The sequence below is a fragment of the Molothrus aeneus genome, chromosome 22 (genome assembly GCF_037042795.1).
Source record: "Molothrus aeneus isolate 106 chromosome 22, BPBGC_Maene_1.0, whole genome shotgun sequence".
Taxonomy (NCBI): domain Eukaryota; kingdom Metazoa; phylum Chordata; class Aves; order Passeriformes; family Icteridae; genus Molothrus; species Molothrus aeneus.
Window position 1 is genome coordinate 6,833,888 of NC_089667.1, and position 25,741 is coordinate 6,859,628.

The 25,741-nt window shown below is 59.3% G+C and overlaps 3 protein-coding genes across 4 annotated transcripts; 2 read left to right on the forward strand and 1 right to left on the reverse strand.

Moving 5' to 3' along the window:
• Positions 1–1,744: 1,744 nt before the first annotated feature.
• On the reverse strand, positions 1,745–9,108 carry TMPRSS4 (transmembrane serine protease 4). Its single transcript, XM_066564294.1, is given in 16 exon segments — positions 1,745–1,827; positions 1,830–1,901; positions 1,988–2,171; positions 2,301–2,440; positions 2,538–2,633; positions 2,808–2,974; positions 3,376–3,535; positions 3,942–3,982; positions 4,064–4,165; positions 4,790–4,919; positions 5,008–5,160; positions 5,291–5,404; positions 5,537–5,567; positions 8,854–8,873; positions 8,876–8,985; positions 8,987–9,108. Coding segments are annotated over 16 exon segments (1,725 nt in total).
• Positions 6,178–18,032, forward strand: LOC136565759 (small integral membrane protein 35-like). Its single transcript, XM_066564544.1, has 8 exons — positions 6,178–6,275; positions 6,371–6,494; positions 11,044–11,131; positions 11,453–11,647; positions 13,111–13,227; positions 13,535–13,568; positions 13,719–13,848; positions 14,039–18,032. The coding sequence occupies exons 4-7, from the start codon at positions 11,632–11,634 to the stop codon at positions 13,822–13,824; spliced, it is 273 nt and encodes a 90-aa protein (XP_066420641.1). The 5' UTR covers positions 6,178–6,275; positions 6,371–6,494; positions 11,044–11,131; positions 11,453–11,631; the 3' UTR covers positions 13,825–13,848; positions 14,039–18,032.
• A 2,841-nt stretch (positions 18,033–20,873) lies between these two features.
• LOC136565715 (small integral membrane protein 35-like) lies at positions 20,874–25,734 on the forward strand. Of its 2 annotated transcripts, none has more exons than XM_066564447.1 (5): positions 20,874–21,082; positions 22,546–22,662; positions 22,970–23,003; positions 23,154–23,283; positions 23,474–25,734. In XM_066564447.1, the coding sequence occupies exons 1-4, from the start codon at positions 21,067–21,069 to the stop codon at positions 23,257–23,259; spliced, it is 273 nt and encodes a 90-aa protein (XP_066420544.1). In that variant the 5' UTR covers positions 20,874–21,066; the 3' UTR covers positions 23,260–23,283; positions 23,474–25,734. The 2 variants fall into 2 exon arrangements, with proteins under 2 accessions (XP_066420544.1, XP_066420545.1); XM_066564448.1 differs by having other exon boundaries at positions 24,514–25,734.
• The last annotated feature ends 7 nt before the right edge of the window (positions 25,735–25,741 follow it).

Sequence of the window (25,741 nt, forward strand, 5' to 3'; positions counted from 1 at the left end):
GCCAATCGTGTTTCCCTTTCACCATGGCAGGGAGGGAGCACAGCTGAGCCCAGGCCAGGGGAGCTGGGCTGGGGCTGTGCCACTGGCCCGCTGGGCAACCCTGGGCAAGTTGCTCTGCCTCTCCATGCCTCAGTTTCCCTGTCTGTAAAATGGGGACAAAAATACTGCTCTACCTCACAGGGTGGGTGTGAGGTTTCCTTGGCTATGAGGGGTGAGTGGACTCACAGGATGTGAGACACTGAGTGAGCTACTACATCTGAGTTTGACAATTTCCTTTAAAATGTGATTTGTTCCCTATTTCTCCAATTTGTGGGCATCTGACAGTGACACTGCAGGACAGGCAGCTCCCCTGGCTCCACAGTAAATTGGGATTCACAGCTGAGCCATGGCTCGCTGTGGGGTGCCCTGGCAGAGGTGCTGGAGTGGGAGCAGGTGAGGATTTGGTGGCCAAGGTGACAAGGAAAGGCTGGGTGCTACTTTCTCTGGAGATGCTGGAGCACAGCGGGCTGGTCACCCCAGGCTGGGCCTGGGGACACCCATTGGAGCAGGGCCGTGTGCTCAGGACAGGGGATAGGTACTGGCACCTGGCCCCAGGTACGTCCCTTGGCTGTTGATAAGACAGGCAAGTGGGAGTCAGGACCTGATCTTCTCCCTGAGGGTCTGTAGGACCCAATCTGTGCTTCAGTGTCCCCACCTGCATGCTGGGGACAGTCTGAGCTACCTCTGAGGAGGCGTGGGGTGCCCTGCCCGGCTCTGCCACAGCCCCTGCTGGAAGGTGCCCTGTGCCAGGTGTTGTGACGTGCCAGGTGTTGTGACACCGCCAGTGCCACCTGTGCGAGCCCGGGAGGAGCCCGAGCCCTCCCAGCCACCCCGAGAGAGCCCGGCCCGCCCCTGGAGGAGCCCTCCCGCGGGGGAGGACAGCGCGGAGGCGAGGAAGGGAGTTTTTTAAAGACTATTTTTAGCTGTCCTAACCTGTTGGCCTTTTTTAGCCGGCGCGTGGACACGGCTCCACTTCCCGCCGGATATGCAATGCTGCACTCTGCATGGATTACTCCTCCGGCTCGCTGGGAAACGGCCGCAAAAGCACTTTTGGGAATGTAACCCCATGATCACACGGGTGCTCCGGGGGAGCGGGCTGCCCTGGGGGCTTGTGCCAGCACCAGCGGGGTCCCTGCTGTCACCGGGGCTCTTGGGGGGCTGCAGGGGCGCCCTGGGGGTGTGTGCTGCCACAGACACGTGTGTGTGTCCAAGCACGGTAGAGCTGCGCGGGGGGAGGCTGTGGGTAAGCACAGGGGGGGTGTGCCGGGCTCTGTGATGACTTACAGCACATCTTTGCACTGTAGAGGTTTAGTTAGCTTTGCCTTGAATGAAATAAAGTTTACATTTACTAGAGAAACTCGCCGGTGTTTGGGGTTGCTGTGGGTGTTTGTTTAGGTCTGGGGGGTGGCTGAGTAAAAATAACCCTGTGAGGAAACAGGAGAAAGGCTCAGGAGGCTGAGTGAAAAAACAAATCCTTTCCTTTAATAGGAATAGGGGGAGGCTGTAGAGCACAAACATCATTTCTCTCTGTACAACAGGAGTGAGCTGACAGCAGTTTGGCCCCCCAGGAGCCATCCTGCCACAGCGGGGTCAGCACAGGGAAATAAATTAAATCTTCCTCCAGAAGGGAGCTTGGGCCAGTGAGATTCCTTCAGTGGCCGCCACTCCGAGTCACCTTTTGCCTCCTTGGCTGGGCTCTGGCACCCTAAATCACAGCTGCCACGAGGCTTTGGGAGCCTCGCTCACCTTCCGTGGCTGGAGATCCGTGGCCCTGCTGCTGCCAGAGCAAGGGCAGAGGGTGGGAAGGGAGGCTGGGGGCAAGGAGCGACCTGTTCCGGCAGGTCTCACAGCTCCGACTGCGGGGAGAGAGAAGCACAGAGGGCGTTGGAAGCTCTGAAAGGGTGGCCAGGACAAGAGGAAAAGCAGCAGAAAGTGTCCTTTGGGGAGCAGCTCAGCAAAGGGAGCTGCAGGACAGCACTGACCCTGCGCACGGCGTAGATCCAGTCCAGGTAGGCACGGACGCTGGTGTAGACGCCGGGTGTGCTGGGGGTGCCGCAGCCCTGGCCCCAGCTGACGATGCCCACGACCTGCCAGTGCCCTCCCGAGTAGAGCAGGGGCCCGCCACTGTCCCCCTGGCAAGGACAGACCCTCAGGATGGCCCCGCAGAGCCACAGCCGTGCCCAGAGCAGCTCTTCCCTCTCAGGAGCCGTGGCACAGAGGGGTGTGAACCCACCCAGCCCCTGCCCAGCCCAGCCCCACACCTGGCAGGTGTCCACGCCGCCCTGGGGCAGCCCAGCACACAGCATCCTGTCGGTGACATCGCCGTGGTAGGCGGCCAGGTTACAGCTCTGCTCGTCGATGAGCTCCACCTCAGCCTGCTGCAGGCGCTCCGACAGCTTCCCTGGGGGACACACGGCCTCTCAGAGGGACCCTCCACCCCCTCTGCTCCTGCTGGGGGCTCTGCCTTGTCCCTGCCGCCCCCTGGCTGTGCCACTCACCGTGCTCCTCTGTGTAGCCCCAGCCGATCACCCACAGGGGGGTGCCCGGCACCAGCTCCTCATCAAAGTAGGGCAGGCAGATGGGCTTGGTGCTGTCTGGAAAGGAGATGTGAGGGGGGCTCACAGGGAAGGGGCCCAGACTGGCTGGGGACAGCCACCAGCTGGGCACCCACTCGGTGCCACGCCGGGCATTGCCATCCCAGCCCGATGCTCAGTGCCAGCAGGGGACACTTGTGACCCCTGCCCCAGGCAGGGCTTTGCCAGGCCCACCTGAGTCATGCACAGGGGAGCGCAGCTTCACCAGGGCGATGTCGTTGTCCTTGGGGGACGCGGGTGTCACCTCCGCCAGGAACACCTTCTCCACGGCGATGGTGGCAGCGCCCGACAGCAGGTCAGAGCCGGCCCTCACACGCCAGCTCTGGATGATGGGGTTGTTCCTGTGCACAGACAGCGCTGTCACCCACGGGGACAGCCCCAGAGCCTCCTGTGAGCCCCGTTGGTTGGCTGGTTGGTCTCAGTAAGCATAGAGAGGTATCACATTATAGCAAGGGGCCAGCAGGAGAAAATGAGGTATAGAGGTTCCTGGGTGATTGCCAGAGTGCTGAGGGTGCAGTTACCGCTGAGGAGGACAACAGAGAGGAGGATAATTGCTAGGGTGACCTCATAGGAGATTGTTTGAGCTACTGCCCGTGGTGCCCCAATCAGGGCATATTTTGAATTGGAAGCTCAGCCTGACCATAGGATGGAGTGTCCTGCTAAGCTCGACATGGCTAACAGGCAGAGTAGGCCTAGGCTGACAAGAGATTTGAGCTCAGAGCCGCGGGCGGCGCTCACTCACTTGAAGCAGTGCGCAGCCGTCAGCACCCAGCCGGGCCCGATGATGCTGCCCCCGCAGATGTGCTCCTTCCTGTACTGCAGGCTCACCTGCCAGGGCCACGCCTCGATGGCGGCCGGGCTGCCCCCCAGCACCCGCGGGGTCCGCACGCTCTGCCCGCAGCCTGCGGGGACACGGGGACACAGGGGACACGGCAAGCCCAGGGACAGCAGCGCGTCCAGGGTGCCTCATCCCACAGTGCTGCTGCCACCCCTCGTCCCCAGGCTTGATGTGAGGGGTCCAGCCACCCCCCGCCTGCTCCAGCCCGCCGGATAATTAAATTGATAATTAGTTTAATCAGGGTAATTTGATGGTAAAGGTAAAGCCAGGCGGGCAGCTGGGTAAACCTCCCTTAGGTGTTTCATTGCTGGGAGGTTTGTGCTGGCTTAACGAGGTGAGCAGTAATTAAATCCATCTTTCCTCGTGCAAACACCATGGAATGGGCTTGGGATGGAGCCACACTCCCACGGGGCCATGCCAGGAGAGAGGCCCCAGTGCCCACAAGGCCCAGGCACCATGGTGGTACTTACTGGAACAAAAGAGTGACACAACCAGCCCTGAGAGGCATTTCCTGCAGGAGGAAGGAAGAGAGCTGGGTTTGGCTCCTCTGCCAGGCACCACAGGATGAGTGGCCCACACCATCCCCACTCACCTGCCTGGCTCAAGCACCTGGAGGCTCCCGTTGCTCAGCACGACCTCACGGGGAGGCAAAGGCTGCCCCGCGCTCACCTCCACGCCCTGGAAAGTTGGGGTGCTGGAAGACATGGGGGGACAGGGCTTCACGTGTGGGGAAGACAGGCACTGGATCCCATAGGAAAAAGGGGCTTCTGTGGGACAGGGGTGCCAAAGTGGGGATGTCACAGCCCTGGAGGGCCCAGGAACAGGGAGGGGAGAGAATTCCCTGCTGTGCCGAGGAGCGAGCAGGTGGCTCTGGGAGAACTCAGGGGGCTCCTTGCTGTTGCATTTGGGACCTGGAAAATGCCAGGTTTGACTCACTCTGGGCTCCTGCAGTGGCTCAAACACCAGAACCCATCTTAAAAGGGACGTGCAGGGCCCTGAGCCTCACTCCCCATGTGAGCTGTGTTGGCACCCTGGGCTGCTCTGGGGAGGGCAGGGCTGCAGGTAGGGGGCACGGAGGCAGAGCAGGGGCAGGGCAGGGTGCCCGTGGGCTGGGACAGAGCAGGGCACAGCACTCTGCTCTCATAGGAGGCTGCCAAGCTCCGAGCCAGCTCCTGGGCACCCACAGAGTGCTCTGCGTGCTGGGGACGGACTGAAACCGTTAGTGCAGAGCTCTGAGTGCTTCACAGATCAGCAGAGCCCCACTCCAGAGGAGCTTTTAAGGAAGAGGGAAGGGGAAGCAGGGCAAGCAGCCAGGTACCTGCTGTAGCCCATCTGCTCACAGGCAGCTCTGGCCAGCGCCGGGGTGAAGTGGTCGTGGCACACACAGGACCAGGTCCCCGTGTGGCTCTGGAGCACCTGCAGGATGGATCTGTCTTTGGACACGCGGGCTGGAGGCAGACACAAAGTCAGCTGTGGCGCGGGGTGGCCGCAGCAGCCCGGCCCCCCGAGCTGTGGTGAGGGGTGTCCTGCACTCACCCCCGGCTGGTGGCCCCTCAGAGAACCACTGGGGACAGTTGGCCTCGTCCTCGCCCTGCAGACAGTCCAGCTGCCCATCACACACCTGCTTCAGCGGCACCAGCTTCAGGGGCTGCTTGCAGAACAGGTAGTGGTGGTCCAGGTAAATCTTCACTGCAGGGAGAGGGGGGCTCAGTGCCGAGCTCCAGCTCCTGGGCAGGCTCGGGGGGATCAGCAGGGAGCTGGGTCTGTGCTGGCTGAGCCGTGGCCACGGGGAAGGAGGGGCAGAGAACAGGAGCTGTACCCAGGAACCCGATGGCGACCAGGCAGGCCAGGGTGAGCACCACGGCCAGGACGAGGATCCCGACCCGCTTGAAGGACTCCGATGCCCTGGAGGATTTGGGTCTCGTGTAGGGACCTGTAACACAGAGCAGCGTGGCCCTGCATGGCTGACACCTTGTACAGGGACCTGTAACACAGAGCAGCGTGGCCCTGCATGGCCAGGCTCAGCCTGGCACCTCTCATCCCCCCCAGCTCCCAGCCCTGTTACCTCTGCCGTTGAGCCGCTCCGAGGCCGAGTCCTGCAAACCAGAGAGGAAAACAATCATGAGCTGAAACTCCAAAAAGCAGCTGGAAGGTAGCAGAGGCAGCTGTAGCCAGGGTAGTTGGGCCTGTGGTGAGCTCACAGCCCAGGGAGGGCAGCAGGGATGAGCAGGGACACTGCCCCAACCTTCACCTGAGGTGACTTTAGAGCTGCCAGGAATGCGGTGGCTTGTGCTGTGGTGACAACACCCAGCTCTGGGTCACCCAGGGTCACCTGCTGCCTTGTTCCCATAGACACCACCTGTGCAGTTCCAGTAAGTGGCTCTCAGTGGCACAGAGTTACTGTCATTAGCACACCTGAGGCTTAAAAAGTCACAGGTGTTGTGAAAGAGGCTCCTTCTGGTGTGCAGAGACACCCTGAGTCAAAATACACACGCCTGCGGGGCTGTGGCACAGGTCATGGCACCACGGCATGGGGTTGTGGCTCCAGCAGGGTCAGAAGGGGGTGGCACAGCCCGGCTGCTCCTGCCAGGCTGCAGGGACACCGGAGGAACCAGCCCGAGCCAGGGGAACCTGCGCTCCCAGGGCGGGGAGGGCTGTGCCGCTGCTAAGAGACGGGGTAAACACAGCCGGGGCTGCGCTGGGCATGACTCAGGCATCGATCCGCTTGAGCTGCTCAGAGTTATCTCAGAATTGTCCTCCTGGAACAGCTCCTCGTGCGAGAAACCCCGGCCATGGGTGGGCAGGTGCTGTGAGCCCGTGGTGGGCAGGGGGGCTGGAGCCCAGAGCCCCCTCGGGAGGTTCAGGTGGGCACTGTCAGTGTCTGTTCCGTGATTTCCAGCCGTGGTTGTGCCGTGCCACAGAGCAGCCCTCTGGAAAGGTGTTCCTGCTGCACTGAGCCTGCTCCCTGCCAGCCCCACCGAGCTCTTCTCGTTTGCTGCTGCTCCTGGGCTCTGGCACCACAGGTAAGACAAGGTTTTTGCATGAGCAGAGGTAAGGAGGGCTAAACCTGCTGTGATAAACCCACAGATCCAGGTGCACGATGCAGGAGGGTTTGGGAGCCTTTGCTCCAAGAGCAGCACAGTGTGGAGATGTTGGTGTTTGTCACACCAGAGGAGAGCAGAGGCCCCTGTGCCATCCCGGGGCTCAGAGGCTTGGCAGAGCAGTGCGGGGGCACTGGGGCTGTGTGCCAAGGTCAGAGGAGAGGGGAGCCCTCCCTGCCCGGGTGACAGTGCCAGGGCATGCTCAGCCATGCACACACGCCCTTCCAGCAGGGTTTACAGTGAGTGCCAAGCCATTATCCTGGGGCTGGCTGACAAAGGCTCCGTGAGCCAGGAGCTGTTGCCTCCCTGCTGTGTCCCTCAGCGTGGCTGGGGCTGCTGGCTTTGGGAACAAGCAGTGACCTGTGCAGGGGAGGACTGGGCCCTGCCTGGTGCCGTGTGGCCGTGTCCCAGCACGTTGGAGTCTGGCTCCTTGAGGAAATGCCAGCAGCCTTCCTCCCAAAGCCAGCCTCAGCTGGCACCTGTGCCCAGTGTGGGCAGCTTGTGCCAATTCCCCACCCCTGCACGGGCTCTGGGGTGCAGAACCTGTTTCCTGGTGCCAGGGAGCTGCTGGGAGCAGGAGGGCAGGGTGGGCAGGGGAGCCTGAGACCTGCATCTCCAGCCTCGCTGCCCTTCCTGAGCCACTCCTCTGCAGAGAGGGGAAGAGCTCCCGGAGGCTGGGGAGTTTTGTAATGCTGCCCCAACATCTGCCAGCCCAGGGCATGTGGGGCTGGTCCTGCCTCATGCTGACCTCCTGTGTCACCTGGGCCTGGGCCGGGCACCTCCTGGATAATGGGATCCTAACGGTTCCCTGTGGGAACGGGCCTGGGTTGGGATGAATCCTGCAGGGCCCAGTGCAGCAGCACGGCTGCCCCTCTGTCCCCACACTGCCCAGAGCTGTCCCCATCGCTTCATTCCCTGCTGGGCTCCTTTCCAAGACACCAGATCTGATGTGGATGCAGATGAGATGGGTGATTATTGGGGTTTTGGCGGTTTTTTTGCATTTTCTTCAGTCCATGAATCTGTTCAGTTTCAAAGTGATTCAGAGCTTGGGGCTGCCCCTCCGTGACTCGTCTCAGGCCCCACCACGAGCAGGAGCTGCACTGGTTAAATCCAAAGGCAGGGCAGGAGTGGAGGCACATGATTTCCTGCAGAGCTCCATGCTACCGTGACTGATTGAGCCCCCTTGCTGCGTCCTTCTGGAGCTCTCCATGGCACCGTGGCCATCCCAGCCCCAGCTGTGCCCGTGCCAGCCCAGGGGCCGTGCAGTCCTGCAGAGCCTCTTCCCCCCTTTGAGCAGGGATCCGTGCTGGGGCTGCAGGGTGTGCTGAGCTGGGCTCTGTCCCTCCCTCGGGAGCAGCTGGGACATTCCCTCACCAGCCAAGCTTCTCAGGGTGATCCGATTGCGAGGGTGACTCCTTGGCCGGGGGATTTACCCCATGGGTGTGTGCAGGCACTGCAGAGCCAGCTCCCCACCCTGCAGGGCTGATGTGCCGCTGTGCTGCTGTGCTGCTGCTGCTGCTGCTGGAGGCTTTGCAGTGCCCAGCCAGCCTGGCCATACCCGTGTGCCCTCTTGGGGAAGTGCCTCCCTCCCAGGGAGGGACTGCCCGGGGTTTGGGGCTTTGGTGGCCGTAGCTCTTCCTGCCCAGGGTGCTGCAGGTGTGCCCCCCGTGCTGGGCAGCTGTGCTGGGAGCTGGGAGGGCCTGGCTCTCCTCCAGACGGTGCCCAGGAGTGGGATCAGACCCTTCAGGAGGTCCTGTTCCCCTTGGCATGGGGGGCACTGCCTTGCTTGTCTGTTCCCCGGGCTGGGAAAGGGAAAGGCAGCCCCAGAAATGTGGGAGCAAGAGCCGGGGGGCACCCAAGCACTGTGCCCAGGTGAGGAGCAGGGGAAACCCTTCCTTGGCACCCAAACTTCACGCCCAGCCGCAGAGGGATGTGAGGAGGAGGGGAAACCCTTCCTTGGCACCCAAGCACCATGCCCAGCCGCAGAGGGATGTGAGGAGCAGGGGAAACCCTTCCTTGGCACCCAAGCACCATGCCCAGCCACGGAGGGATGTGAGGAGCAGGGGAAACCCTTCCTTGGCACCCAAGCACCATGCCCAGCCACGGAGGGATGTGAGGAGCAGGGGAAACCCTTCCTTGGCTGCTGGGGAGCAGCAGCTCCTCGGGCCTGGGCTGCCCCATCCCCTCAGCACCGCTCCGGGCTGGGAGCACGGCCGGGCACGGGGAGTTCGGGGGGCTGGTGCCCATCCCGGGGCTGGGGGCAGCGCTGCCAGAGACTCACCATGTCCGTCCAGCTCCGGCGGGGTCCTTTGCCCGCAGAAACCCGGCAGCTGTGCCCGGTGCGGGCCCGGGGAGGCTGCGGCTGCCCTGGAGCCGGCCTGCGATGCTCCCCAGCCCGTGCCCTGCGCTCCGTGCCCACGCCGCGCTCGCACTGGGGCAGGACCGCCCCGGCCCTCCTTAAAACCCACAAGGGGAGTTGTGAAACAGGAATTCTGGTTTGTATTGTAATACAACACCGGTCTATCAGCAGCACCATCACCTGCGCTAATCTCCCGAGCATCTGCACCGCAGGTGACTCACCTGCCGGGCTGCTGTCACCAAATGGCTTATCAGAAGGGAACGGACTGATTTTTCCTGCTCCTCCTGATGATAAGAGGATCCAGGGCCATCCCGCTCTTTGTGCGGCTCTTCCGCGTTGCGCGGGGCTGTTGTCAAAGCGAGGTTCGAGTAGGTGGAGGAGGAAAGGAGGAGAGTTTGTGCTCTGGGTCACTCGGGCTGTGTGTCCCCGCCGGGGCCGGGTCACGGCGGGCAGGGCTGGGGGCAATTAAAGGGAAGGCAGGGGGTGCCCACGGGAGGTGACCCCAGGCTGCAAGGGGGGCACCATGGGCTCTCCTTTTTTGTCTAGGGGCATTATTAGTTGTTTTGTAACTAGATTAATAAATCACAGTTGGAGGGTTGAGAGTCAGTGATTCATCGATTGTCTAGGGATGGTAGCAGGAGAGCTGTGGGGTGATCTCAGGATGGCTGAGGGTGGTGGATCTGGGATTATCCAGGAATAACCAATCCCTCTGGGATGGAGCGGTTTGCCTTGGCCTGGCAGGGTGGGAGGGAGCTTGAGGAGTGCAGGAGGCAGCGCTTGAGGGGGTGAGGGTGCCCAGGGAGCAGGCTGGGGTCGGGGAGGCTGCTGGCTGCCCTCTGCCACTCATGCTGGAGGTGCTGGGTGTGCAGGATGTGCCGAGCAGCTGATTACCCCATTGTCCCATGGAAATGCAGCTAATTACCCCCTTCTCCCGTGGAAATGCAGCTTTCCCAACGGCCCTGCTGCTGCCAGTGGCAGAGCACCCCCGGCCTGCAGCTCCTCAGGGAGCTGTGCCAGCCCAGCCCTGCCAGCAGGGATCCTGCCTGCTGCCCCAGCCTGGCCAGGGATGCAGCTGTGGCTCTGCAGTGTGGGCACCCTCCCCACACTCACACTGAGCATCCAGCCCCCTTGGGGGGTGTGGGCACCTCTGCCCTCGTGGGCCATGGAATGCCCAGAGGATGTGGGATGTGCAGCCAGGGATGTAGGGTCCTGTGCTGCTGTGGCAGATTTCAGCTTGAGAAATATTTCACGGGCTGCAGCAGTGGGAGCTGGGCAGGCCTTGGGTCCCTGGTGCACCTGGCAGGTCCTGGGAGCCTCCCCAGAGCATCTCGGTGCCAGCAGTGCTGCCGTGGAAGGGAGAGCGGCCCGGGAGCCACGGCAGGAACAGCCAGTCCTCCCCTGGGGACCGCAGGGCCTGAGGCCGCAGCTGAGCTTTGCAGGTGTTGTGTCACAGCCCAAAAGCCTCTGGGGCTTTGCTTCCTGGAGTGCCACTGTCACCCTTCCCTGCTCCCAGAGCCGGGCATGGCATAGCCTTCCGGGCATCTGGCTCTGCTGGGGCCGGGCAGAGGGCAGGCTGGGCTGGCCAGGGCTGAGTGACCGTCCCTGAGCCCCATGGACACACCCCCATCCCATCCCTGTCCTGTCCAATGTCCCAGGGCTGAGTGACCATCCCTGAGCCCCATGGACACACCCCCATCCCATCCCTGTCCTGTCCAATGTCCCAGGGCTGAGTGACCGTCCCTGAGCCCCATGGACACACCCCCCCCATCCCATCCCTGTCCTCTCCAAGGCCCCAGGGCTGAGTGACCATCCCTGAGCTGCACAGACACACCCCCCCCATCCTATCCCTGTCCTCTCCAAGGCCCCAGGGCTGAGCTGCACAGACACACACCATCCCTGTATCCCTGTCCTGTCCAAGGCCCCAGAGCTGAGTGACCATCCCTGAGCTGCACAGACACACCCCCATCCCATCCCATCCCATCCCATCCCATCCCATCCCATCCCATCCCATCCCATCCCATCCCATCCCATCCCATCCCATCCCTGTCCTCTCCAAGGCAAGGAGCGATCCCGCCCAGTTTCCAGCTGTTAAGGGTCACTTTTTCCCTGCAGCCACAGGAGGTTTTCCCTCTTTCTACAAACAGGAGCTGATTCCTAGGAGAAGCTCTGGTTTGGGACTTGGAGATGATCAAGTAGAGCTGTAAGTGCCTCATTCTCGGATGTCTGACTGGGGGCAGCGGCTGAGGGTCCCCCCTGTCCTTCCCTGTTCCCTGGGGTGCTGCCTGAGCCCCCAGCCTGGCTTCTGCATGGGTCTCTGCCCCTTCCTGGCTGCTGGGAGGTGGCAATCAGAGGACATGGCCACTCGGGCACCCTGCCAGAGCTGGGCACACCTGTGTCCAGGCTGTTCCTGCCCCTCGGGCTCCCAGTACTCCCAGTTCAGCCTCTTGCAGCAGCAGGAGGGTAGAGCTGCCCATGCAGGCGGGCTGGGCACAGCCATGTGCCCTCGGTGTGTCTGCTGCAGCTCCTCTGCTTTCTCCCTGAGAACCAGTTGGACCAGTGGGCCAGACTGGAGCCCAGCCTCGCTGCAGGGAGGCAGCCCTGTCACCAGGGGACAGGCAGGACGTGCCAGGCTCCAGCACAGACAGGGCTCAGCAGCAGCTCCAGGCCGGGATAACGAGAGCAGCTCCTGTGGCACAGCACATGGACCCCCGCACAGGTGAGCGGGTGCCTTTGCCCCCCTCAGGGGACAGAGCCGGGGTGTTCATGGCACGGGCAGTGCTTTGCTGACCTTGCTCCCTGCTCCCTGTGGGCTGGGGCTCACTGCTGGGTGCTGCTCAGAGCCATGCCCTGGGATGTGGGCACCTCTGCTGCCGAGGGTGCCAGGGCAGGGACGCCTCCCACACCGGGCACGGGGCAGGGCCCGGGCACGCTGCCGTCACCCTCCCACGGGCCGTGGGCGTGGGGATGGGGCAGTTTCGGCAGCCGGCTGATTCAGGGAGGCTGTTGCAGCACGTTCCTCCGGCCCCGCGGCTCCGGCCGTGACTCACGGCTGCCGTAGCTCCCTGACCTCGCCCTGTCCGGGGTCCCGGGGCTCCCTGACCTTGCCCTGTCCGGGGGTCCCAGGGCTCCCTGACCTCGCCCTGTCCGGGGGTCCCGGGGCTGCTGCTCGCCCCGGCCCCAGCAGAAGCCTTGGCCACGCACGGATGCTGAGCCCGGCCAGGAGGGCCAGCTGGAAGAGAAAGGAAGGCCAGGGTAGGTCCCGCTCCTCCCCGCGAGCCCCGGGAGCTGTGACTGGCGCTCTGCGGCTGTTTGTCCGTCCCGCCAGGTGGAGCGGGTGCTGCGGGCTGCAGGACGCGCCGGGGCCGTGCTCACTGTGTAAACACCGCGACCACAGGGGAAATGTTCTCACTCCGCTGGCATCTGCCTAAATTTAGCCGCTCTTAGGTCATCCCTTCCCGCTGTCTCCTCGGTGCCGCATCGATTCCCGTCCCTGTGCCTTCCGCTGGCCACGCTGCAGGGCAGTGCCCAAATCCCCTGTGCCCTCCTGGCCGCGCCCAAATCCCCTGTGCTCTCCTGGCCGTGCTGCAGGGCAGTGCCCAAACCCCCTGAGCCCTCCTGGCATAGCCCAGCAGAGCTGTCCGCGCAGGAATTGATGCTCAGTGGCTGTGCCCGGCACCTCAGTGTCCTGCCAGCCCCGGGAGCGTTGATCGGTGCTGGATTTTGCCGGAGACGCTGTTGGAGGGCAGGGATGGGGCGGTGCGGAGCCCGCACGGCTCCCGCACAGCCCCGGCCGAGTCCCATCCCCGCCTGGCGCTGGCGGCAGCCGCTGCTCGTCCTGACAGAAGCATCCTCTAGAGGGACCTGCCAGCCCAGGAATGGCTCCGGCGCCACCAGGAAAGGAGCAGCACCCTGCGAGCGGGGCCAGCGGTGGGGATACAGCTTGGCCAGGGTGGCCACCTCCCCTGCCAGCTCACCTGGGGACAGCGGTGGTCTCCGTCATGGGGCCTTGGGGACAGCAGAAATCGCTGTGCCACGGTGCTGGCAGCGCTGCCGTGGGGACAGCTCGTGCTGGAGGGTTGTACCCCCGCTCCCGCCTGTCCTGTGCCCTGCAGGGGACAATGGGGACCCGCAGCCCCCCAGGGGTCTGTGTGTAGAGCCCCCCCTCCCTCTGCTTTCCAGGACAAGAGCCCGTCAGGGTGATCGGGGTTGTCTTGGGCATCGGGCTGGCCCTGCTGATCCTGGCCAGCTTTGGCTATACCTTCATCCGCTGGTACCGGCGGGGCCACTGCCAGCGCCGTGAGTGGGACAGGGGGACAGGGGACATGGGGACATGGGGACAGGACAGGGGGACAGGGCAGGGGAGGGGGGCTCAGAGCATGGGGCTGCAGGGCCTGGGGTGTGGGGAACACGGGAAATGGAACCCCTGGTGCAGGGGGGCTCAGGGCCAAGTTGGGGGCACTGTGAGGTGAGGGGGAGGATGCACAGCGATGTCCTGGTGCTTGTCCTGCCTGTCCCCACCCTGCCACTCACAGGAAAGCAAAGGTGGGTTCACAGCAGCACATGGCTCTGACTCCTCTCCCTCCTCTTCCTCCTGCCTCCCCAGGGCCTGACTTTGTCTTCAGCCTCTACCACTCGCGGTGAGTGACACCATGGGGGGACCAGGGCAGGCTGGCAGCTCCCCTTGTGCAGTGCCAGGGTGTCACAGCCCCTCCCCAGTCAGTTCTGCTGCTGGCAGGGCTGCGGGAGGATGGGTCTGCTGCTTGGTGACCCCTCTGCTCTCCCTGCAGCGGGCTGGGCTCAGTGGCACTGGAGCTGGTGCCACCCTTCAGCATCAGTGGCTCGCTGGGCACCTCGGGCAGTGGCTACGAGCCCTTCCACAGCCAGAGGCCGTGAGGGGAGAGCTGGGCTGCTGAGCAGGTAGGAAGGACATCCCCTCATCCCCCCCTGCCCCCTGTGCTGTGCCCCAAAGCCTCCATACTGCCTTGCAGCCCCTGGGCATCACAGCTTTCCTCAGCACAGTCCAAGGTTTTCCCAGCTCAAGTCCTGCCTGTGGCTCTGGGGTTCAGAGGCTTTCCCTGAGCTCTGGGTTTGGTTTCTCCCCACACAGGGTTTGGTTTGTGTTTCTTTTCCTGCTGTCCCAGGCACAGAGGATGGGGCCGAAGCCCGGGTGCTCCTGCAGAGCTTCCCCTCTCTGCCTCTTACTCACAGCCCAGCACCAACAGAAAAAGCAACAAAAACTGCCTGGGGGAAATTCCTCCATTTTCACTTCTGTAAGAAACAGCCCCTGACTTTGTTGGATTTCAACTGAAATGGCCACGGTGCAGTTTCTGTTGCTAAAAATCTTCCCAGGGTCACAGAATCCTTGGGGCTGGAAGGGACCTCTGGAGACCACCTGGTCCAAACCCCCTTGTGCCCAAGGTCACCTGGAGCAGGTGACACAGGAACACACCCAGGTGGGTGTGGAACATCTCCAGAGAGGGAAACTCCACAAATTTCCTGGGCATCTCCTCCACCTGTGTCTCTTTCACTGGGCCTCTGCAACCACGGGTGCACAGGACATGCCTGGGCCAGCGCTGGTGCTTGGGATGGAGGAAGGGGATGCAGCTTTATCCAGGATTCCTCAACATCCTGGAGAAAACAGCACATTGCCCATGGCTCAGAGACCTGCCAGCCTCCTGCACACCCAGGGACCTGGCACCAGGCTGTTCCTTATGGAACCAGCTGAGGAGGAGCCCCAGAACTGGGTGACTGCATTGGTGCAACTGCAGAAAACACCGTGAGGAAATGGGAAATCTGTCTCAGACCCCCTCCTCCTCCTCCTCCTCCATCCAGTTCCTCACCCACATGGAAGTTGGTTCTCCACATTCCCAGTTCAAGGAAACGCCTCAGAAAGCCCCTGTGGAAGTTCCTTGTGGATTTTTGGTGCCAATTGCCTTTGGTCTCAGCAGAACAAGGGGCTGGAAGTGCCTGGAGCACAGGAACAGCCTCGGGGAGATTCGGTGGCCACAGAGAGGGGCCCTGCTTGGCCAGGGGGGCTGCTGAGGCATGGGGGGCCTTGGGACCATTTCTTTGCAAGAAAGAAATTCTCTCAGAATTTCTCTCAGAAGAAGAACAAAGAAAAACTCATGAGAGCCATGTGGTTGTGTGTAGGGACACCAGTGAGGACAGAGTGGGATTTCCAGGGATTCAGAGGGACTGGCTGTGCTCTCAGCCATTGAAACTAAACCCTGTGCTCTGCGGCTTTCTCCTGGCTGAAAAGAGACCTCTGACTGCTCAGAGGAAGGGGAAATGCCAGCTCCTGGGGGCTGGGAGCCCTCCGTGTGAGCAGGACCCAGCAGAGCCCTGCATGACGCAGGATCCGTCCGTGGGGCCTGACGTCAGCTCATCAGCTGGAGATGGAATCCTGAGGTGCCAGAGAGGTGCTGAGCTCCGCAGGCAGCCAGAGACCCCCATCCCTTCCACCCCTTGGCTGTAGGAACAGGCAGCATATCCCTTTTCCTTGTAGGAACAGACAGCTGGAATGGCCAGAGCACTGCCCCTCACAGCTGGAATGGATCCTCACAGCTGGAATGGATCCTCACAGCTGGAATGGACAGAGCACTGATCCCCACAGGGAATATTCCCAAGGAACACACAGACACAGCCTCCACACCCCTCCTCAGCTCGCTCCTCTCAGTGAAAGGCTTCTGCTCTTTCTAAGAGTTGTTCTCTTGTTCTCTTTTTGTTTTAAATTAATTCCTGAATATTTAATTCTCATTTTTGTTTCTCAAATCTGAACTAGCACTACACCTTCCACATCCAAACTATGTTGAAGCTTTTATTATTTCAATACTATGACAAAAAACACGGTTCACACTAAAATAGTCACACACCCACAGTGCACAAGCTTGCAGATCTAAAGTAGAATTAAAAAAAAAAAAAAGAAGAAAATAAAAGGGAAAATAAAGTAAAATAATAATTAAAAAATAAAAAAAAGGAACTAATACCCAAAACCCCAACAGGAGGAACATCTCTATACAATGGGCTGGTCTCTCCCTACACTCCTCTGCCTTCCTTCTGCTCAAAGCTCCTTTTCACCCCCAAATCTCAGTGTTGCTCCACGATTCCTGATAATAAATCCCATTGATCAGCTCCCCCATCCATAATTTAATTTTTAAGGTGCTGCCTCAGCCCTTGCCCAGGGATGGCCCTGGCACAGAATTCCAGCCCCTGCTCCTGATTCCAGGGTGGGTCCTGCTGGCGCTGGACCTGCAGAAGGGCCTGGGCTCTGCCCAGCACCTGTGGGGAAAAGATCTTTTGGGTTTTAGCTTTAGGGTCAGAGGACATGGTATTTACTGAAATTGGAATTGACTGAAATGGGGATTTTCTGAAATTGGAATTTTCTGAAATTGGAATTTTCTGAAATTGGTGTTTACTGAAAGTGGAATTGACTGAAATTGGTGTTTTTTGAAATTGGGAATTCCTGAAATTGGTATTTTCTGAAATTGGTGTTTACCGAAAGTGGAATTTTATGAAATTGGTGGTTTTTGAAATTGGGAATTCCTGAAATTGGGATTTTCTGAAATTGGTGTTTACCGAAATTGGGATTTTCTGAAATTGGGATTTTCTGAAATTGTTATTTACTGAAATTGTTATTTACTGAAATTGGTGTTTACTGAAATTGGGATTTTCTGAAAGAGAGATCTTCTGAAATTGGTATTTACCAAAACTGGTATTTTCTGAAATTGGTATTTTCCGAAACTGGAATTTGCTGAAACTGGAATTGACTGAAATTGGGATTTTCTGCAACTGGAATTTTCTGCCCTGATCAGGAGGGATTGATTTGGTCACACACCTGAGCCCAGACCAGCCCAAACTGTCCAACCTCCCCTGAGCCCCTCAGAGCTGCGGGAGGGTTCTGTGAAGGAAAGGGGAGAATGTCCTAAAAAAGCAGAGATGAGATTTCTCTTATGCAGTCAGGCCCAGGTCCAGCGAGGGACTTCAAACTAAATTTAAGCCCAGAAGGATTTTCTCCAGCAACTCCCTGACCCCAAGCAGATTTGGGGATTGCTGGGTAAAGCCCTTGACTGGTGCCAAGAGGTTTGAACACCCCCACCCCCCAAAAAAACCCCAAACCAAACCCCAGCATCGCTTTTCTTCTTACTCCAGTAAGAAATAATAATAATAATAATAATAACAATAATATAATAATAACAATAATTAAGAAGAGAGAAAAGGGGAAACGACTACTGTAAACATCCATGGTTGAAAATGTCTCCCTTTGCAAAGCAAGCATGCTGCTACCCTAGTGTCTACAGGACTGCATTGACTGAAAAACCAAAACCAAAAAGAAAAAAAAAAAGGCAGCTATTTTACACATCCATTTCAACACAACAGAAGTTAAAAAAATATCTGTCAATTGTAAACACTGGAAAGAACCAAAGTTGGCCAAAAAAAAAAACCCAACAAAAATTGAACGTAAAATTGGAAAAGAAATGTAGAGTCTGAATACTGCAAATTGAAATACATCCCCCAAAGCTGCAATTTTGGCATTCTTCCTAAAAAATAGATAATAATAATAAACCCCAAATAAAGGTCTAACGTGGCGAGCAGGATTCAGTCACAAAGAGCTCGAGACACTTTGCATACTGACCAGATACAAGGTGAACAGAAATTATAACTTATTTATGAGGCTTTACATATTTCAAACTCGACTGAAAAGTATAAAAATAAATTGTGGACTTTGTTCTTTAAGCACCAGCTGTGTCCAGCAGCACAGTGGTTATCTCTGCTATACTAACAAAGGAAACACCAGGGTCTCTTTTCTTTTTTTTTTGTCTTTTTTGTGGGTTTTTTTGTGTCTAGGACTACTTGATTTTGAGCTTCCCAACCACACTGCAACCAGCATTGCAATGTTTGCTTGTTTGAATATACACAGGGCCAGCTGAGCCCTGATTTGGTGACGGGTTTAACCCTGTTTTTAACATGCTTTACTTTTTAAAAGCAAGTGCACAACGAATAGAAACTTTCTAGAAATCTCAAAGAAAGCAAAAAATAGAAATCAAAATTAAAAAAAAAAAAGAGAAGAAGAGAAAAAAATAAAAAAAGAAAAGGAAAAAAGAGACATTCCCTCCCCCCCCATTTATGCATTTTTCTGGTTGGTTTGTGTGTCTTTCTTGTTTAAAAAAGGCAGCAGACACTGAGGGATGAGATGGGTGCGTGGGCTGTGATTTCAGCGCTCGGGTGAGGGCGCGGGGCGCTCCCGCTGGGGCGGGGGTTGGAGCAATTGCGCATGCGTGGGCGGCGCGGGCAGCCATGGGGGGGGTGCGGAGGCGGCGGAGCTGCGGGAACGGGACACGGGGCTGCGGCCGCGGCCGGGAACCACGAGATGTCCGTGGCTGCAGGAGGCGGCGGAGCCGCGCCATCCAGCAGCTCGGAAGCGGGAGGCTGCGGCGGGGCACGGCACGGCTCGGGCCGGCGCCGCGGTGCCGAGCGGCGGCAGCAGGAGCGGGAAGGCGGCCACGGGCGGCGGCGGGGCGGCCTCGTCAGCGGGAGATGATCCCGGGGTGGCGGGAGGCGGCGGGAGGCTGCCGCGGGGGCCCCGTGCCGGGCGGTGCGCTGGGCGGGCGGCTGGAGCGCGGCGTGCGGCCGCTGGGAGCCGGGCTGGCTGCCGGCCCGGCGGGCAGGAGCGGCGCCGGCACGGGGCGGCCGGGCGGGCCGGGGCGCCCCGGTCCCAGCGCCGGCGGCGCCGTGCCGGGACCGGGGGATTGCGCCGGAACGCCGGCAGGGACGGGATTAAACACGGGCGTGTGCGCTGCCGCGGGGCCCGTGGGCAGCTCGGGGTGCGCTGCGTGTGCTTGAACGGCGGCGGCGGGGGGGGCGGAACAGGGCTGCCCGCGGCAGCGCGCACAGGGGGCGCTGGGGACGCAGCGCGGCCGCGCCAGGCGAGCTCGGCACCGCAGATCCCGGAGCCGCGGGGAACGGCAAAGACGCAGCAGCAGCGACGGGACTTGGGCCAGCACCGGCCCCGCTGGGTCGGCAAAGGGGGCGGGGGGGGGGCGGCAGGAGCGGCCGCACTCGCGGGTAGCGGGGGGAAAGCGGCGGGATCGGGGGGGGGGGGCCGCGGTGGTGCCGGTGGGCGGGCTCGGAGAGGCGGAATTGAGGGGCGGGGCCGCGAGGATGGCGAAACCGCGGGGGGCGGGGCCGCGGTAGCCGGGAAAGCGGGGACCAACGGGATGGCAAAGGCGGGGATGGTGGGAGGGGCGGGGGGCGGGGCCGCGAGGACGGGGGGCGGGGCGAGCAGGGCGGCGGACACCCATTAAAGTGCTTTAAACACCTGTGTCCTGAACGGCACTCCCTTTTACGACAGTCATTTACAGCAATTTTACGACAGTCGCGCTTTACGGCACCTTTTGTGACAGTCATGATTCAAGACAGTCGCGCTTTACGGCACCTTTTACGACAGTCGGGCTTTACGGCACCTTTTGCGACAGTCGCGCTTTCCGGCACCTTTTGCGACAGTCGCGCTTTCCGGCACCTTTTGCGACAGTGTTGCTTTACGGCACCTTTTGCGACAGTCGCGCTTTCCGGCACCTTTTGCGACAGTGTTGCTTTACGGCACCTTTTGCGACAGTCGCGCTTTACGGCACCTTTTACGGCAGTCGTGCTTTACGGCACCTTTTACGACAGTCGCGCGTTACGGCACCTTTTGCGACAGTCGTGCTTTATGGCAGTCCTGCTTTACGGCACCTTTTACGACAGTCGCGCTTTACGGCAGTCGCGCTTTACGGCACCTTTTACGACAGTCGCGCTTTACGGCACCTTTTACGACAGTCGCGCTTTACGGCAGTCGCGCTTTACGGCACCTTTTACGACAGTCGCGCTTTACGGCACCTTTTACGACAGTCGTGCTTTACTGCACCTTTTGCGACAGTCGTGCTTTACGGCACCTTTTGCGACAGTCGTGCTTTACGGCCGGTTTACGACAGTCGCGCTTTTACGGCAGTCGTGCTTTACGGCACCTTTTACGACAGTCGCGCTTTACGGCACCTTTTACGACAGTCGCGCTTTACGGCACCTTTTGCGACAGTGGTGCTTTACGGCACCTTTTACGACAGTCGTGCTTTACGGCACCTTTTACGACAGTCGCGCTTTACGGCAGTCGCGCTTTACGGCACCTTTTGCGACAGTCGCGCTTTACGGCACCTTTTGCGACAGTCGTGGTTTACGGCACCTTTTACGACAGTCGTGCTTTACGGCACCTTTTGCGACAGTCGTGCTTTACGGCCGGTTTTACGACAGTCGCGCTTTACGGCACTTCCTTTTATGGAACTTTTACGGCACTTTACAGCACTTTACTGGTTTAATTTTGTTCTTTCTTTATTTTTAAATAATTTTATTTTTTAAATTTAAAATAAAAAGTCCAGGCTGTCCCTGCCACTCCAGCTGGGCACACCTGTGTTTTAATTAAGTAATTAATTTTATTATTAATTAATTCTAATTAATTTTAACTAATTTTAATTAATTTTAATTAATTTTTAATTAATTTTGATAAATATTTTTTAAATTAATTTTAATTAATTTTTAATTAATTTTATTTTTTAAATATAAAATAAAAAGTCCGGGCTGTCCCTGCCCCTCCAGCTGGGCACATCTGTGTTCTAATTAAGTCATTAATTTTATTATTAATTAATTATAATTAATTTTAACTAATTTTAACTAATTTTAATTAATTTTAACTAATTTTTATTACTTTTAATTAATTCTATTTTAACTTAATTTTAATTAATAATTTTTAATTAATTTTATTTAATTTTTAATTAATTTTATTTTTTAAATTTAAAATAAAAAGTCCGGGCTGTCTCTGCCCCTCAGGCTCCCAGTACTCCCAGTTCAGCCTCTTGCAGCAGCAGGAGGGTAGAGCTGCCCATGCAGGCGGGCTGGGCACAGCCATGTGCCCTCGGTGTGTCTGCTGCAGCTCCTCTGCTTTCTCCCTGAGAACCAGTTGGACCAGTGGGCCAGACTGGAGCCCAGCCTCGCTGCAGGGAGGCAGCCCTGTCACCAGGGGACAGGCAGGACGTGCCAGGCTCCAGCACAGACAGGGCTCAGCAGCAGCTCCAGGCCGGGATAACGAGAGCAGCTCCTGTGGCACAGCACATGGACCCCCGCACAGGTGAGCGGGTGCCTTTGCCCCCCTCAGGGGACAGAGCCGGGGTGTTCATGGCACGGGCAGTGCTTTGCTGACCTTGCTCCCTGCTCCCTGTGGGCTGGGGCTCACTGCTGGGTGCTGCTCAGAGCCATGCCCTGGGATGTGGGCACCTCTGCTGCCGAGGGTGCCAGGGCAGGGACGCCTCCCACACCGGGCACGGGGCAGGGCCCGGGCACGCTGCCGTCACCCTCCCACGGGCCGTGGGCGTGGGGATGGGGCAGTTTCGGCAGCCGGCTGATTCAGGGAGGCTGTTGCAGCACGTTCCTCCGGCCCCGCGGCTCCGGCCGTGACTCACGGCTGCCGTAGCTCCCTGACCTCGCCCTGTCCGGGGTCCCGGGGCTCCCTGACCTTGCCCTGTCCGGGGGTCCCAGGGCTCCCTGACCTCGCCCTGTCCGGGGGTCCCGGGGCTGCTGCTCGCCCCGGCCCCAGCAGAAGCCTTGGCCACGCACGGATGCTGAGCCCGGCCAGGAGGGCCAGCTGGAAGAGAAAGGAAGGCCAGGGTAGGTCCCGCTCCTCCCCGCGAGCCCCGGGAGCTGTGACTGGCGCTCTGCGGCTGTTTGTCCGTCCCGCCAGGTGGAGCGGGTGCTGCGGGCTGCAGGACGCGCCGGGGCCGTGCTCACTGTGTAAACACCGTGACCACAGGGGAAATGTTCTCACTCCGCTGGCATCTGCCTAAATTTAGCCGCTCTTAGGTCATCCCTTCCCGCTGTCTCCTCGGTGCCGCATCGATTCCCGTCCCTGTGCCTTCCGCTGGCCACGCTGCAGGGCAGTGCCCAAATCCCCTGTGCCCTCCTGGCCGTGCCCAAATCCCCTGTGCTCTCCTGGCCGTGCTGCTGGGCAGTGCCCAAACCCCCTGTGCCCTCCTGGCATAGCCCAGCAGAGCTGTCCGCGCAGGAATTGATGCTCAGTGGCTGTGCCCGGCACCTCAGTGTCCTGCCAGCCCCGGGAGCGTTGATCGGTGCTGGATTTTGCCGGAGACGCTGTTGGAGGGCAGGGATGGGGCGGTGCGGAGCCCGCACGGCTCCCGCACAGCCCCGGCCGAGTCCCATCCCCGCCTGGCGCTGGCGGCAGCCGCTGCTCGTCCTGACAGAAGCATCCTCTAGAGGGACCTGCCAGCCCAGGAATGGCTCCGGCGCCACCAGGAAAGGAGCAGCACCCTGCGAGCGGGGCCAGCGGTGGGGATACAGCTTGGCCAGGGTGGCCACCTCCCCTGCCAGCTCACCTGGGGACAGCGGTGGTCTCCGTCATGGGGCCTTGGGGACAGCAGAAATCGCTGTGCCACGGTGCTGGCAGCGCTGCCGTGGGGACAGCTCGTGCTGGAGGGTTGTACCCCCGCTCCCGCCTGTCCTGTGCCCTGCAGGGGACAATGGGGACCCGCAGCCCCTCAGGGGTCTGTGTGTAGAGCCCCCCCTCCCTCTGCTTTCCAGGACAAGAGCCCGTCAGGGTGATCGGGGTTGTCTTGGGCATCGGGCTGGCCCTGCTGATCCTGGCCAGCTTTGGCTACACCTTCATCCGCTGGTACCGGCGGGGCCACTGCCAGCGCTGTGAGTGGGACAGGGGGACAGGGGACATGGGGACATGGGGACAGGACAGGGGGACAGGGCAGGGGAGGGGGGCTCAGAGCATGGGGCTGCAGGGCCTGGGGTGTGGGGAACACGGGAAATGGAACCCCTGGTGCAGGGGGGCTCAGGGCCAAGTTGGGGGCACTGTGAGGTGAGGGGGAGGATGCACAGCGATGTCCTGGTGCTTGTCCTGCCTGTCCCCACCCTGCCACTCACAGGAAAGCAAAGGTGGGTTCACAGCAGCACATGGCTCTGACTCCTCTCCCTCCTCTTCCTCCTGCCTCCCCAGGGCCTGACTTTGTCTTCAGCCTCTACCACTCGCGGTGAGTGACACCATGGGGGGACCAGGGCAGGCTGGCAGCTCCCCTTGTGCAGTGCCAGGGTGTCACAGCCCCTCCCCAGTCAGTTCTGCTGCTGGCAGGGCTGCGGGAGGATGGGTCTGCTGCTTGGTGACCCCTCTGCTCTCCCTGCAGCGGGCTGGGCTCAGTGGCACTGGAGCTGGTGCCACCCTTCAGCATCAGTGGCTCGCTGGGCACCTCGGGCAGTGGCTACGAGCCCTTCCACAGCCAGAGGCCGTGAGGGGAGAGCTGGGCTGCTGAGCAGGTAGGAAGGACATCCCCTCATCCCCCCCTGCCCCCTGTGCTGTGCCCCAAAGCCTCCATACTGCCTTGCAGCCCCTGGGCATCACAGCTTTCCTCAGCACAGTCCAAGGTTTTCCCAGCTCAAGTCCTGCCTGTGGCTCTGGGGTTCAGAGGCTTTCCCTGAGCTCTGGGTTTGGTTTCTCCCCACACAGGGTTTGGTTTGTGTTTCCTTTCCTGCTGTCCCAGGCACAGAGGATGGGGCCGAAGCCCGGGTGCTCCTGCAGAGCTTCCCCTCTCTGCCTCTTACTCACAGCCCAGCACCAACAGAAAAAGCAACAAAAACTGCCTGGGCGAAATTCCTCCATTTTCACTTCTGTAAGAAACAGCCCCTGACTTTGTTGGATTTCAACTGAAATGGCCACGGTGCAGTTTCTGTTGCTAAAAATCTTCCCAGGGTCACAGAATCCTTGGGGCTGGAAGGGACCTCTGGAGACCACCTGGTCCAAACCCCCTTGTGCCCAAGGTCACCTGGAGCAGGTGACACAGGAACACACCCAGGTGGGTGTGGAACATCTCCAGAGAGGGAAACTCCACAAATTTCCTGGGCATCTCCTCCACCTGTGTCTCTTTCACTGGGCCTCTGCAACCACGGGTGCACAGGACATGCCTGGGCCAGCGCTGGTGCTTGGGATGGAGGAAGGGGATGCAGCTTTATCCAGGATTCCTCAACATCCTGGAGAAAACAGCACATTGCCCATGGCTCAGAGACCTGCCAGCCTCCTGCACACCCAGGGACCTGGCACCAGGCTGTTCCTTATGGAACCAGCTGAGGAGGAGCCCCAGAACTGGGTGACTGCATTGGTGCAACTGCAGAAAACACCGTGAGGAAATGGGAAATCTGTCTCAGACCCCCTCCTCCTCCTCCTCCATCCAGTTCCTCACCCACATGGAAGTTGGTTCTCCACATTCCCAGTTCAAGGAAACGCCTCAGAAAGCCCCTGTGGAAGTTCCTTGTGGATTTTTGGTGCCAATTGCCTTTGGTCTCAGCAGAACAAGGGGCTGGAAGTGCCTGGAGCACAGGAACAGCCTCGGGGAGATTCGGTGGCCACAGAGAGGGGCCCTGCTTGGCCAGGGGGGCTGCTGAGGCATGGGGGGCCTTGGGACCATTTCTTTGCAAGAAAGAAATTCTCTCAGAATTTCTCTCAGAAGAAGAACAAAGAAAAACTCATGAGAGCCATGTGGTTGTGTGTAGGGACACCAGTGAGGACAGAGTGGGATTTCCAGGGAGTCAGAGGGACTGGCTGTGCTCTCGGCCATTGAAACTAAACCCTGTGCTCTGCGGCTTTCTCCTGGCTGAAAAGAGACCTCTGACTGCTCAGAGGAAGGGGAAATGCCAGCTCCTGGGGGCTGGGAGCCCTCCGTGTGAGCAGGACCCAGCAGAGCCCTGCATGACGCAGGATCCGTCCGTGGGGCCCGACGTCAGCGGCATTTAAATGAAAAACAAAAAACAGCCACGGTTTTGATGACTGCACTTTCCAGAGGAAGTTGAAAAAAATAAAAAGAAAGCAAAAAGCTCCAACGCCCAAAATACACAAAGGCAGAAGAGATGGGGCCAGTGGAGGGGCAGGAGGAGGCTCCCAGTGCCCTCCACATCCCTGTGGGATGCAGGGATGGAACTCATGTGTGAGCAGTGCCATGTGAGGTATAAGAGAAGGAAACAGCAAGGATCAGCCCCCTCCTCCTACCTGCACTGGAAAAGCTGAAAAGAAACCCAAAAACCCTTCACCTGAAAACCACATTCCCCGAGGAGGGTTTCCAGCAGCAGTTTTACTTCCCACACTGAAGGTTCCTGGAAATGACTCTTGGAAAAACTTCCCTGAGACCTGGAGGGCGACCCAGGGGGAGCTGCTGGTGAGCTCACCCTGTTTCCACTCTGATGACAGCTGTTCACAGAATCGATTTTTTTGGAAAAGACCTCTGAGATCATGGAGCCCAACCTATGACCGAGCACCACGTTGCTGAGCAGAGCCCTGACTCTTGTCTTTCCTCCACCCCTGGGTTTGACTTGTCCTCCTGTCCTTCCCTGGTGATGTCCCATGGGGTGTCCATCCCTGTGGGATCACTCTGAGCAGCCCAGCTCCTTTTCCATCCCTGTGGGATCACTCTGAGCAGCCCAGCCTCTTTTCCCTTCTGCTCCTCTGCTGATTGCCCCCACAAATTCCCCAGAAGCTCAGGCGTGTGAGGGGCTCCTGGAGAGCTGGCTTGGTTCTCCTTTTTCCCAGTTGTGATGTAGAAATGTTCCTCCCCACATGAGGCAAAGGCACATTGCCTCTTGCTGACAGGGAACGTCCAAATCTGGAAACAGACAGCTCAGCTTGGCCTTAGGAGAGGATAAACAGGCAAATGGACCAAATAAATAACACATCCTTTCTGTATTTACAAATGAAATGCAATAAATAATGTCTGTATCTGAGAGTGGC